The sequence below is a fragment of the Marmota monax genome, unplaced genomic scaffold (genome assembly GCF_021218885.2).
Source record: "Marmota monax isolate L192 unplaced genomic scaffold, Marmota_monax_Labrador192_F-V1.1 WCK01_AAM20220418_F8-fsc00006, whole genome shotgun sequence".
Classification (NCBI taxonomy): domain Eukaryota; kingdom Metazoa; phylum Chordata; class Mammalia; order Rodentia; family Sciuridae; genus Marmota; species Marmota monax.
The window spans coordinates 87,028-99,354 of NW_026693712.1; the positions used below are offsets into that span (position 1 = coordinate 87,028).

Below are 12,327 nucleotides of genomic sequence, written 5' to 3' on the forward strand. Positions count from 1 at the left end.
AGCATTTCTTTGATTCATTTAAACCTTGTCTAAAATGCTTTTCATTTATGTAAAATGTGATTTTTTTTTTTAACTAAATAGATCTAACGTTGAAAAAACATTTCCCGCATATATTTAAGGGAAAGCAAGTCTGATTAACAGTGTGTTCTTTTAATATATTATGTATTTGAAACAGTAAATGACAGATGAGTATTTTATTTAACAAATATTATTGAACATACATTATATGCCATACGCTATTTTAAGTATTAAGATGCATTGTTGAATTAAACCAGATACTTGACTTTCATGGAATATATAATCTGAGAGGTGAAGACACATTAAACATAATAAGATTAAAAGAAAAATATTAAGGGTCATGATAAGTTCTAGGGGTCTGGGTATTCCTAAGTTCTGTTATGGGGAATTTTTTACCCTCTCAGGGGAGCCAGAAAAGTGCCCTCAAAAATGACATGTTAGGACAGATCATGATAAACAGATGTTAAACTAATCTAGAAAGAGATCTTTCCTCCTCTTGAGGAAAGGGTAAATGTAAAAGCTTTGTGGTAATGTGAGCATGATGTGGACAAGGAACTAAAAGAATACCCTTATGTCCATGCTAAGATCAATTGGAAACTACTGAAGAGAGTTTCAAGTGTGACATATCTATGTTAATTAATTTTATTCTGACTACATTATGTATAAGTGACCGGAGAAGGGCAAGAATTGGTGTACAGTAACTCAGATAAGATTGCCAAGAGGCCAAATATGGAAAAAAACCAAAAAGGTGGTACAATTTGGAAGATCATTAGGAGATAAAATAAATAGGACTTAATTGTAGATTCTTTGTGCAGAGTTTGGGAAGGATACCTATAATGAACCTTAGGTTTATCATTAAAAGGGTTTCCTGGCTGGGCTCCATGGTACATGCCTATAATCCCAGCAGCTTGAAAGGCTAAGGCAGGAGGATCATGAGTTCAAAGCCATCCTCAGTAAAAGGGAGTCACTAAGCAACTCAGTGAGACCCTGTCTCTAAATAAAATACAAAATAGGGCTAGGGATATGGCTCAGTGAGCGCCCCTGAGTTCAATCCCTGGTACCAAAAAAAAAAAAAAAAGCAGGGGAGATTTCTATCTCTGAAATAATGAAAGACCATGAAAGGATCCAGTTAAGGATAAAGACATGGGCTTCATTGTGAATTTCAGCTGATTTGGGAATGCTCAAAAAAGAAGTATCAAGCAAGCCAGTTGCACATTTGGGTTTGGAGCTAAATGGGGAGATTATATCTGAAGGTAAAAATTTTGGCATCACCTTTGTAGCAAATTAAACCAATATTCAGATGTAGAATCACATGTTAATGGCATGAAAAAAAAAAAAAAGGAATTGGTCTAGAACTGTCCCTTGAAGTTATTAACATTTCATAGTTGGGTAGAACTGGTTAAGTCTTCAAAGAAGACCAAGGTGGTATGGCTAGACAGGAAGGAGGAAAACCAGAAGAGATTTCTGTCATGGAAACCAAGAGGAGAATATTCCAAAGAAGGAGGAAGTGGCCAAGAATATCAAATACTTTTGAGATTTCAAGAGAAATGGAGTCTAAAAAATCCCTGTTGGATTTTAGGATTTTTGGAAGTGTCCTAAACGGACTGAGGAGAATAAATATCATACTGAACTTGTGTGGCTTTCAGAAATGGAATTGGTGAGTTTGGACATTTCCTAGAAGCTTAACTCTACTAGCAATTAGAGAAAGGGTGGTCCTGGTGAACTAGGCACTGAGAAGTCTTTGTCTTATTAAAGGGGCAGTCCTTCAGTAGTTCTTTTTTGATGAAAATGATGCAGTCAACTTTAAAAAAAAAAACCAAAAAAACATTAGAATACAAATCCACTGAGAGGAGAAGAATGGCAGTGCTAGAGTAGATCAATAATCCCTAGAATAAAGGTTCTAGGAGGACAGAAGAGGATAGTCTCCAGAAGTAGTTAAAAGTGTAACCTCACATATGTAACCTCACATATTGTAACTTGACTAATAAAGGAGAGTGGTAATATAAGTAAGTGCTTATTCATAGTAATAGAAAGATGATGATTTCCAAATGATGTTTATTTTCTCTGAACTTGAAAGAGGAGAGCAAAGAGACCAGAGGTTTTAGGAGAGAGGTTTAAAACAGAAAATATTTAAAATAGTTTTATAGTGAACTGACCAGAAAAAAAAAATTCAATGAGATAAGTAGGAAAGATAAAGGTCAATTTGAGGTTAGTTATGATAAATTTGTGGTAGATAGAATGGTGCATGTGAGGTCATGAAGAACTCAGAATGTTGTTTTCATTCAAGATTTATTTGCCAGGGAAACAAAAGTTTAAGGTATTGACAAATATATGTAGATCATTTACCTAGATTGGATAATAAAGCAGAAAAATTAAAAAGGATTAATCATTGAAAAGAAAGTTTAAGGGTTTGTGAACCAGTGGTCCTAATAAATTCAAGATGGTTCTGGTAGGTGGAGTTGAACAAGCAAAGTAATAGCAAAAGTTCTGATCACATTGTGACCTGAATTAGTGATTCTAGAAGTGGCCATGGAAGTAGGTGGCTGAGGTGGAATAGATTAGGTCATGAGAAAAGGAAAGGTCGAAAAATGAGGATGTGATACTGATAGGAAAAATATCTGGTATGTTACCTGGAATAATGGCAAAACAGTATGGAAAGAAGTTGTGAGTTGGTTACAGTTATCTTCAAAGATAAGGAATGGGGCCAAAGGTGGGGTGATATTAATTGGAATACTAAGAGAAGGTGTCATAGCTAGACTCAAGTACCTTGAAAAAACAGGGTGATGTTGATCTTGTTATTTTTGTAAGAAGAATTTGAAGAGTTGAATATTTTAGACAGTCTTGCAAGGGGTAGAAAACAATATTTAAATATTATATTGCAAGGTTTCTGCCTAATGGGAACTTATAGTCTAGAAAAAAGACATCTGTCTGAGCAAATATTGACAGTACAGTGAGATGGATGATTTAATAACAGAACCTATAAAGTATACAAGGACTGTAGGGATGGGGACGTTATCGCTTAACTAAAGAAGTTATTAAAGGAATCACAGCAAAGACTATACTGGAATTGAATTTTATGTAGTTCTAAAATTAAAAAAGGGAAGACCATTTCAGGAGAAATTATAAGATGTGTGGATGTGTGACTCACTCTCTCTCTCTCTCTCTCTTTTTTTTTTTGTATTAGGGGATTGAACCAGGGGCGCTTAACTGAACTGCATCCCCCTTTTCTTTTTTATTTTGAGACAGGGTCTTGCTAAGGATCTCACTAAGATGTAGAGGCTGCCTTTGAACTCCCAGTTTTCTTGCTGCTCAGCCTCCTGAGCTGCTGGGATTACAGGCATATGCCACCCCCCCTGGATAGATGTGACTCTTAAAGTCAGTAATAACATGCTACTATACTGAATATTGTACTATTATAAAACGTTCTTCATGACTAGAATATTTCATGTCTTTGAACTATCATTCTGTTATCATTCTCTATTGGGATGACTTAAAGTATGTATCTCTATGTGTATGTATGTGCCTACTCAAAACATACCTTTGTGTTTAGGGGATTTCTTTTAGAATTATGCTTGAAATAATGTATTACTAAAGAATAAGAACAAAAGATACCTTCTAAATATTAAAATAAAATTATTTTCATGTTTGCTTTTGCTAATTCAAAGTTATTAAATCAGTTTCCTACCATTAATTTTTTTTATGTATTACATATTTAAAATTTATTTTTATTGGATCATTATAATTATACCCAGTAGTGGGATTCATTATGCCATATTTGTACATACACATAATTTGATCAGCCTTGTCCCCTGATAGTTTCCCTTTCCTTCTCCTATTTCCTCTCCCTGATCTGCTTAGTCTACTAATCTCCCTTCTATTTTTATTCTTATTATCATGATTTTAATTAGTGCATTATAATTATATCTATATAAATGGAATTCATGGCAATATTTTTATACATGGACAGTTCATAATTTAGTAGATTTCATTTCTCAGTATTATCCCGTGTAATTCTCCTCCCTCCTTCTTAATACCTTTACTCTTTTGGTCTTCCTTCTGCTTTTATGAGATCCCTTTTTTTTGTTGTTCTTTCTTTTTATGAGAGAAAATACTCAACCCTTCACTTTCTAAGTCTGGCTTATTTCACATAGTGATTTTCTCTAGTTTTGCTTTAAACCACAAGAATATAAAGATGATTAATATGACAGTCTCTGATCTCAGAGAACTCATGATCTATTATGTTCCAAGCCCTAGAAGATATAAGTGTGATATTAAAATTGTAATTTCTGAGAATATTCTGCCTTCTTAAAAATTCATACTTTCTGTTCTCTTAAGCCCTCACACACATTTTTAGACTATTTATTCCTTCACTATTTATGGAAGAAATGTGAATTAATCAAACTTTGAATATAGTTAGATAAAAATTTGGTTAAAGTGGTGAAGTTTATAGTATTAAGATTTAAAGTATGTTTGTTCCAGATTAAGGGTCTTTTTAATTTTTTTACTTTATTTCTCAAAGGTTGTGAAGATGAGAAAAGAAGTGAAGAGAATCCGAGTTTTGGTTATCCGAAAACTTGTCAGGAGTGTTGGCAGACTGAAATCAAAAAAGTTAGTCATTTGAAATGATGATCTTATGCCTAATAAAATGTCAAAATTTGTTTTTATTTGATGTTTACAAACTTGAGGGTGAAACCTAGAGAAATAATTCAATATCTTACTCATTTATCACTGTTTTATTTGTAGAGATATGACTGAGATAGAATGTGTTGTATCAGCATGTCCTTCTGTGGTTTGGACCATATTTGCTTAAGACATAGGATGAATTCTTCTGATTTTTTTTTTAATTCTCCTTTTAGACATCAGAATGGAATTCTTTAGAGTTATTATGTGTTTTATGTTATTAGAAGTCATTTTAAGAAGTTGAAAAAGTTTTAAAAATCTAGAAATACTGTAAAGTAGTTATGAAGATTGTATATCACTTTTTTCTTGAATGTTAAGTAATTTGGAATCTTTTGTTCCTCTTGGAAGTATTTATTATCTTACTGTTATACCATGTAATTTTTTTTAAAAAAAAGACTATTTTGTATTTTCTGTATCACTAATATTAGTTACAAAGTATTTTATGGGCAAACATTAATGTAACACAAGGACAATGCTTCTTTTGCCTGTTTTAAATACTTTAGTTTATTTATAATATTCGGGTATATGTTGGGAGAAAGAAGAGGTAGTAGAATAGAAGATAGAGTGTCATTTAGAGATTTAATATGCTTTTCTTAAAGAAATTAAAATACTTTCCATTATGGTACATCATGAAAATTTATACTTCCTCTGGTTACAAGTTATATTTTTTGCAGGGGTACTGAAGATGCACTATTAAAAAACCAAAGACGGGCACAGCGATTACTCGAAGAAATCCATGCCATGAAGGTAAGGACTTGTGGGTATAGGTGTGTTTCTGTGTCTCCTATCAACCTACATTTTCTATATGTGTAATATTAATTTATTTTAATATTCCTCAGGGCTTATTTATATGGGTCTGTTTGTGAAGCATATAGAACATTTAGAAAATTATATGTTTAATCTTGTGTTTTCCATGTTTTTTTTTTCTGAATTTTTAAAGTGCTAGATTAATGTAAGTCAAAACTACCAGACTAAACTAATGTATGCTTAATAATGTCTCATGAGTGAGGGCTTAATTTTTAGTGTCACTTAAAGCACATAATCTAAATTGAGTTCTAGAATTAAAATGTTCATGGTCTGGGCTGGGGATGTGGCTCAAGTGGTAGCGCGCCTGCCTGGCATGCACGAGGCACTAGGTTCGATCCTCAACACCACATAAAAATAAAATAAAGATCTTGTGTCTACCTAAAAAAAAAAAAACAACTAAAAAGTATTAAAAAAAATTATAAAAAAATGTTCATGGTCTTTGGGAATGTGGATGGTGATATTGGTGGCTGACATCATGCCTTGCCTTTTGCCAACTCAATAAATTTTTTATGTGGTACTGTTAGCATTTTATTCAGTTCTGTAGTAACTTAAAATAAAATTACTGTTAGTCCAACATGATTCATTTTTTTTTTTTCAGCCAGACTCTTCACTAGCATAATTTTTAGGTCTTCTTCATGCTCTTAATTTATAGAAACTTTCATTTCCCAAATGACATACCATTAAATGTCTGGGAGACTGTTTTATTGCAGAACTTAAAAAACAACATTTGGTACTAGCAATTATCTTAATTACAGGGTAATTTTGTATGTATGTTACTGTTATAATTTGGTATGACTTCCAAGTTTGAGTTAGATAAAAGCAAGAGAATTCTCTAACAGTATTTTAATTGAGCTAGATCATCAAAGCTTCTCACCCTTTCTTCCTTTTAAAAGGATGGTAAAGTGTTGCGTAGGATAAAGTTATCCAGTTAATCTGAATTAAAACAGGTTTTGGAAGTACTTTTCAGTGTGAATGTGGTTATTTCTATTATTTACCCCTTACTCCCTATAGGAAATTCATGTAATTCATTTTATATATATTTTTTTCTTTCTCAAAGTAATAATCCCCTTTTATGTAGTCATTTGGGGGCAGGGGGATATTGTATTTGACTTCTAATTATTTGTTTTCACTTTGTGAATCATTCAGCCTTTTTTTTTTTTTTTTGGTACATCTTTTTTTTTCCATAATACTCCTAAAACAAAAAAAATATTTGGAGATTTTAACTTTGAGGATAGTGCTAAGATAGGATGTGATAAAGTAGCTCTGTCTTCCACTTTCTCTTAAACAAGGTGCTACTAAATTATATTGCCTACCTAAGTTTTTCCCTGTAGTATCTTTCATTTTGTAGTCCTAAATTACTCAGTTTTTAATCTACTATATGATTTTATTTTGTGGTGGAAAACAAACAATAAATATTATTAAGTTTATATGCAGAGTGTGAAGAGTTTGAGAACAAAAAGATTTCTCATTAATCATTAGAATACTTCCCTTTTATAACTCTCAATAATTAATTTGATTTAGTTCATTAGAAAGGAAAGTTGTCCTACTTGATCTTTATGTAAAGCTTGTTTTTTGTTATTCTTAAGTTTCATCAGCAGAGGAAATCACACCCAGTGTTAAAAGTTCATTTATTTACAAGGTTTTTATGTCACTATCATAGGTTGTTTTTCTATTTTGCCCTCAGATGTAAGACCACTCTGAACTTGTTGACCCTGTAGAAAGCTAAATTCATAGCCAGTATGTTCTTTAAAGACATAAAATGTGTAGTATGTATACTCCATTAGCTTGTAGCAGGGGGTTGGGTGGTCTGGGTTGGCTAATCTAAATTTAGCTTATTTTGTAATGCTCTCTAAACACTGAATTAAATTTAAATATGAAAAGCAGAATAAAAGTAGCACCAGAAAGACTATAGGTTTGCTTTTCTTGTCAAATTTCATTAAGAATGGTACATTTAGAAAATTGGTCTTTTCTAAAAGAAGCAAATACATTTAGAATTTTTCTTAATTGAAAGGCACTTCTTAATTTTCTAAGGAAGTATTTTTCTATGTGAATATAACAGAAATAGTCACAAAACATTAAATTCACAGTCTCTATTAAATTTGCCGGAAAACCTCTACTTACTCATTTTTCCAGAGAAATATTTTTCTTGGCTCATACACGACTAGATTTTTATAGTCTTATTCATGACATACTGTCCTATACTTGCTTTCTATGATAACAGGGTATTTTGTTACAAGATGACATCCTCATGAAGAAAACCCAATATATTTTTAGAAATGGGAGTTTGTTTTTTCTAGCCAAGAAAAAAAATGAATGACCTGATCTTTATGATGCTATAAAATCATAGGTTCTAATTTTATAGACTATCATGTATGAATCCCAAGTCTTTGATGCCTAATATTATGCATACTTTTAACTTTATTACCAACATAAAAACTGACATCTGAAACAGTTTCTTTTTCTTTGGGAGCTAAAGTTAGCTTATCAACACTTACAAATCCCTAAGTTATTTAGTTGAAAAAGTAGATGATGAAATTAAGCCATAAAATGACATTTCAAACAGTGTAAGAAGTCACTTATTCAATAATAAAGGCAATAAGTAGCATTTACGAAGCTTTTATTATGTGTCTAACATGACATTGTGTTTTACATTCTCTGTCTCACGAGTTAGATATCATTATTATACTATTCTTACAGAAAAAGAATCCGAAGCTTAGAAAAAGTAACTCTCCCAGGGTCAAATGGGAGTTAACCACCTTACTGCATCAGTAAGATGGGAATTTCCTGAAAAATATCTACACTCACTCTCCTAAAGATTGGATGAGATAATTTAATGACATGATATGATACCTTCTTAAAAAAAAAAAAAAAAAAAAAAAGAAGGCCCAAAGATGTGACTTATGTTTCAGATCCTTTAATTCTTCATAACTTAAGATTACACAGTTACCTTTATCTGTTGTTGTTTTTTTTTTTTTTTTTAAGATTCTGAGTCTGTTCCTTCTCCCTATGTTGAGAATTCTTGTACATTGAGAACTTGTGTATTCTTCTGTGAGACTGTTCTGCCTGCTGCCTAACGTCTCTATTTTAAAACTATTTTTCCCTTTGTTTTAATCTTATGCGCTCAGCTTGATTATTAAAACCACCTTTTATACTTCCATCAGCTTTTCAGATCAATCTACTTCATGCTTCTTTTTTGAGGGGGTGTAATTAGTGGATCACAAATAAGAAAAATACCATAGGTTTTGATTGGTAGAAGTTTTATGTAAAATCATATATTATTTAGATTTTTCTGATATTTCAAGTTATGCATTTTTAAAAATCAGTGATCTTTTTCTTTTTGCTTTCTGTAATTTCACATACTCTGTTTTTGGTGTTTTTTCCCCCACACTGCTTAAAATGAAATTCTTCATAGGGTAAAAGATACATTTTTTTTAAGTATTTTGTTAATTATATGTATCAATTACCATTTAGTTCACTTACACTACTAAAGTAATCATATTAAAAGTATCATTAATCTTGACTATATTTTGACAGTTTTGTCTTTTATTTGTTAGCCATTTCAAAGAATCCTGTTATTAAATCAGACTTGTTAGTAAAGTTGAATTCTAAATAAGATTTCTAAGAGTTTCAAGGATATAAACAATCAAAAGTTACAAGTGAAGCAAAGAGTGATTGGGGTTATGCATAGCTTGCTACCTGCTTCATGCTAAGTTTGGATTTCTCATCAGTCTGTCTACTTTCATTAACTTTCTAGTACCTTATTGCAGAGCTTTGTTTTTGTAAGCCCAGGTTTTATGGTTGTTTTCAGGATTGGGGGTAGGGGGCAATTAACCATATTATCTGTTAGTCTCTTGTTCTGACATAACAATTTAAAATTTTATATTTAGGAAGATGAAGTTGTTTAAGTAAAAGAAACTTAAGAAAGTGTAGCCAGAGAAGGACAAAGAACCCAAAAGGGTATGGTATTTAGAAAAACAGTGAAGAAACTTTCAGGAAGGGAGTGTTGAATTAGGTGTATTTTCAAAATTAATACTATCATTTTATTCAAAATATTTACTTATTATTAGATTGTGGTGATAAGTTTGTTAGGTAGAAGTTTCTGTATGGTCTGAGTTGCTTTACAGAACTGTGCTTATATAACTAAAGTGCTTTTTATTCTTGCTCATATGTTCTAAGTAGGTCAGGCATGCTTTTCCTCCTTTTAGCCCCCAAATCCTGTTTCTTATCTGTAAAACAATTTAATTAAACCTTAAGTTGTTTCCTGAGTCATATTTTCTTCCTTCAGGTCTGTAACCTGAAAACTACACACAGTGGTCCAAATATGGAAGAGGTGTAGTATTTTTTTTTTTTTTTTTTTTTGCTTTTCATGTACTTTCTGTACTCTTCAAGCATACCCACATCGGGGCCCTTTCTAGCCACAGGATCTATAACAGTTAGTAGTATGACCCCTAAGTTTCTTTCATAATTATGCCCTTTTTACTTAGATCATTTCCTTCTAATTCTTTATGGAAACTAGTAATAAATAATTTCTTGAAACCTACTGGTCACTTTAAAGGTCCCAAAAAATACATTCAGCTCAGGATAGTGTTTTCACTGAGAGGTAACAAATAATGTACTTCTCCATGAGGTTAGGTAGTATAGGTTCCAGTAAGAATGTCTCCATCTGCGTGATTATTTAATCTTTTCATTTAGTTCTCCTTATCCCGTCACATTTTCTCTAACTTCCTTTTTCTCCCTTTGTTTGCTTTTGTCTTGATACAGTTACTGATAATCTTTTTTGAGGGACACTTGCTAAGTAGATAACTTAGATTATGGATAATTTGTAAGAATGTACACCATGAAATTTAATGACTGTTGTATTCATGTGAATCAGAATACCTGTTATTGAAACAAACGTTGGTGCGTGGACAGGCAGTCTTATTCACCATTTCTGGGCTTTAAAAGGGATGTACCCTTTTTCAGACAGAACAGCATATGTTAAAATTATTGACTGAACATTTCCACTTTTACAAATATATACTACAAAATGCTTCTTAATTCAGGTTCTTACTCTTAACTTCCTGCCCCATCTCACCTCTTCAAATCATGTTCTGTACTAAAATCGGTGACTCTACTTAAAATGCAAATCTAAATGGGATTTTCCCCCACCTTGCATACAAGACCCTTTGTAATCTCTGCTTTAGCTATCTCTCTGCTGCTTTTCTGTCTCCTACCTACTCTATACTTTTTATACCAGCTATGTGGAATCTCAATCATAGGAATCTCTTTCATGTCTCCTTGACTGTTATCAGATTTTTTAAACATAATATTTCTCTCCCACCAGAAACAATACTTACTCATCCTTCAATACCTAGTTCTTCACATATCTAGCTCTAAGAAACTTTCTCCAGCACCTCCACTCTCTCTCCAAAAGAACTATTAACCACCCACTCTACATAACCCTTCATATTTCTGCTATGTGGTCTGCTTTCATGCCATTCCTACAACTTATAACTTATTAAGATAATGAATTATTTTACTCAAGTTTATTGTCCCAATACCTGGTAATGTGTCTGATACATGGTGGATGCTACATGTCTAGCTGACTGAGTGACTTTTAATGCAAAATTTTTTTAACTGTGTCGGTATGTTTATAATGGTGAGGTTATTTTCCATCTCTAGACTTAAGTAGAATATTGTTGAACTGTTACTAATGGTACATAAGAAAGGTTTTGTTTTCATATTTTTAATGTTAAGTACCAGAAACAGCACACTAAAAATTCTCTAAATTTTACAGTCACCTAAGCCAGTGCCCTAAGGCCAAGTAATTTCTAATTTAATTTTTTACAAGGCAGAACTTTTCCTTGCTTCTTAAAGTAGAGCAAGATGCTCTGGTTTAATAGCCCTCTGTACTCTACTTGTGACCTTTGAAAGGATAAACAGGAAATCTTAGTGGTGTTTTAAAAAATCAGTGTATACTGTTTTCACACTCATGCAACAACATTCAAAAACAGATCATCACATTGAAATCCCAGTTTGCTGTTTAGCATGTGGTTTCTACAGGTTTAAGTGTTTTGAATAGGTCATATTCCTTAAACCCTTGTGTTGCATTTTTAACATATTAAAAGAATCATGATTTTCGTTGTAGGTCAAGTTTATATAAAGATAAATCTGTGGTGGCCTTAAAATACTCTTCTGTATTAATAAAAGAAGATGTGGCAAAGATAAACGCTATCCATCCTGTTTTGAACCTCATTACCCCTGCTTGAAAACAAAGGACAAGTTTCAGGCATTTATTTGCAGAACTGATGAGAATGCTGGTACCATTTGCTGAGTGATAACACATCTTGTTTTTGAACAAAGAACTGAATCTTGAATTGCTTCATTTGGATAAACCCTAATTCAAAAACTACTGAATATGTAAGCATGATTTAAGAGTAGGGAAAAAAGAAAGGAGTGTCACGTGAGTTTTATTTTTTAATGTTTTTAATTTTTTTGTAATTCTGGAAATTTGAACTTGCAACCTTGGCAGGATATTTCCTAATAACTGTGAAAGTATCCAAGGCAGTTCTTAACTATTCAAAATTTTTGGACAACCAATACTACTATCATAATTCCAGTATGAAATAATGTGGTGCTTGAAAAAAGAGGTAAATATTACAACATATTTTGTTGGAAACACAATGGGAGACAAAGGGCTCTAAAGGAAAAAAAAGCAGGAATAAGATCAAGTCTTACAAAATGTTCTGGGTTTTATTTTTGTTTGCCAGCTGTTTGTCACCTCAACTCTGGGTTAATTGTAGACAAATTATTTTCAAACATTTACACTCATTAACTTGAACA

The 12,327-nt window shown here is 32.2% G+C and overlaps 1 protein-coding gene across 1 annotated transcript in view; it reads left to right on the top strand.

Moving 5' to 3' along the window:
* Positions 1–12,327, top strand: part of Srfbp1 (serum response factor binding protein 1) — a 65,271-nt gene that overhangs the window by 15,880 nt on the left and 37,064 nt on the right. The window contains exons 2-3 of the mRNA XM_046460464.2: positions 4,538–4,626; positions 5,373–5,445. Coding sequence (XP_046316420.1) covers positions 4,538–4,626; positions 5,373–5,445 — 162 coding nt within the window. The remainder of the gene's footprint in view (positions 1–4,537; positions 4,627–5,372; positions 5,446–12,327) is intronic.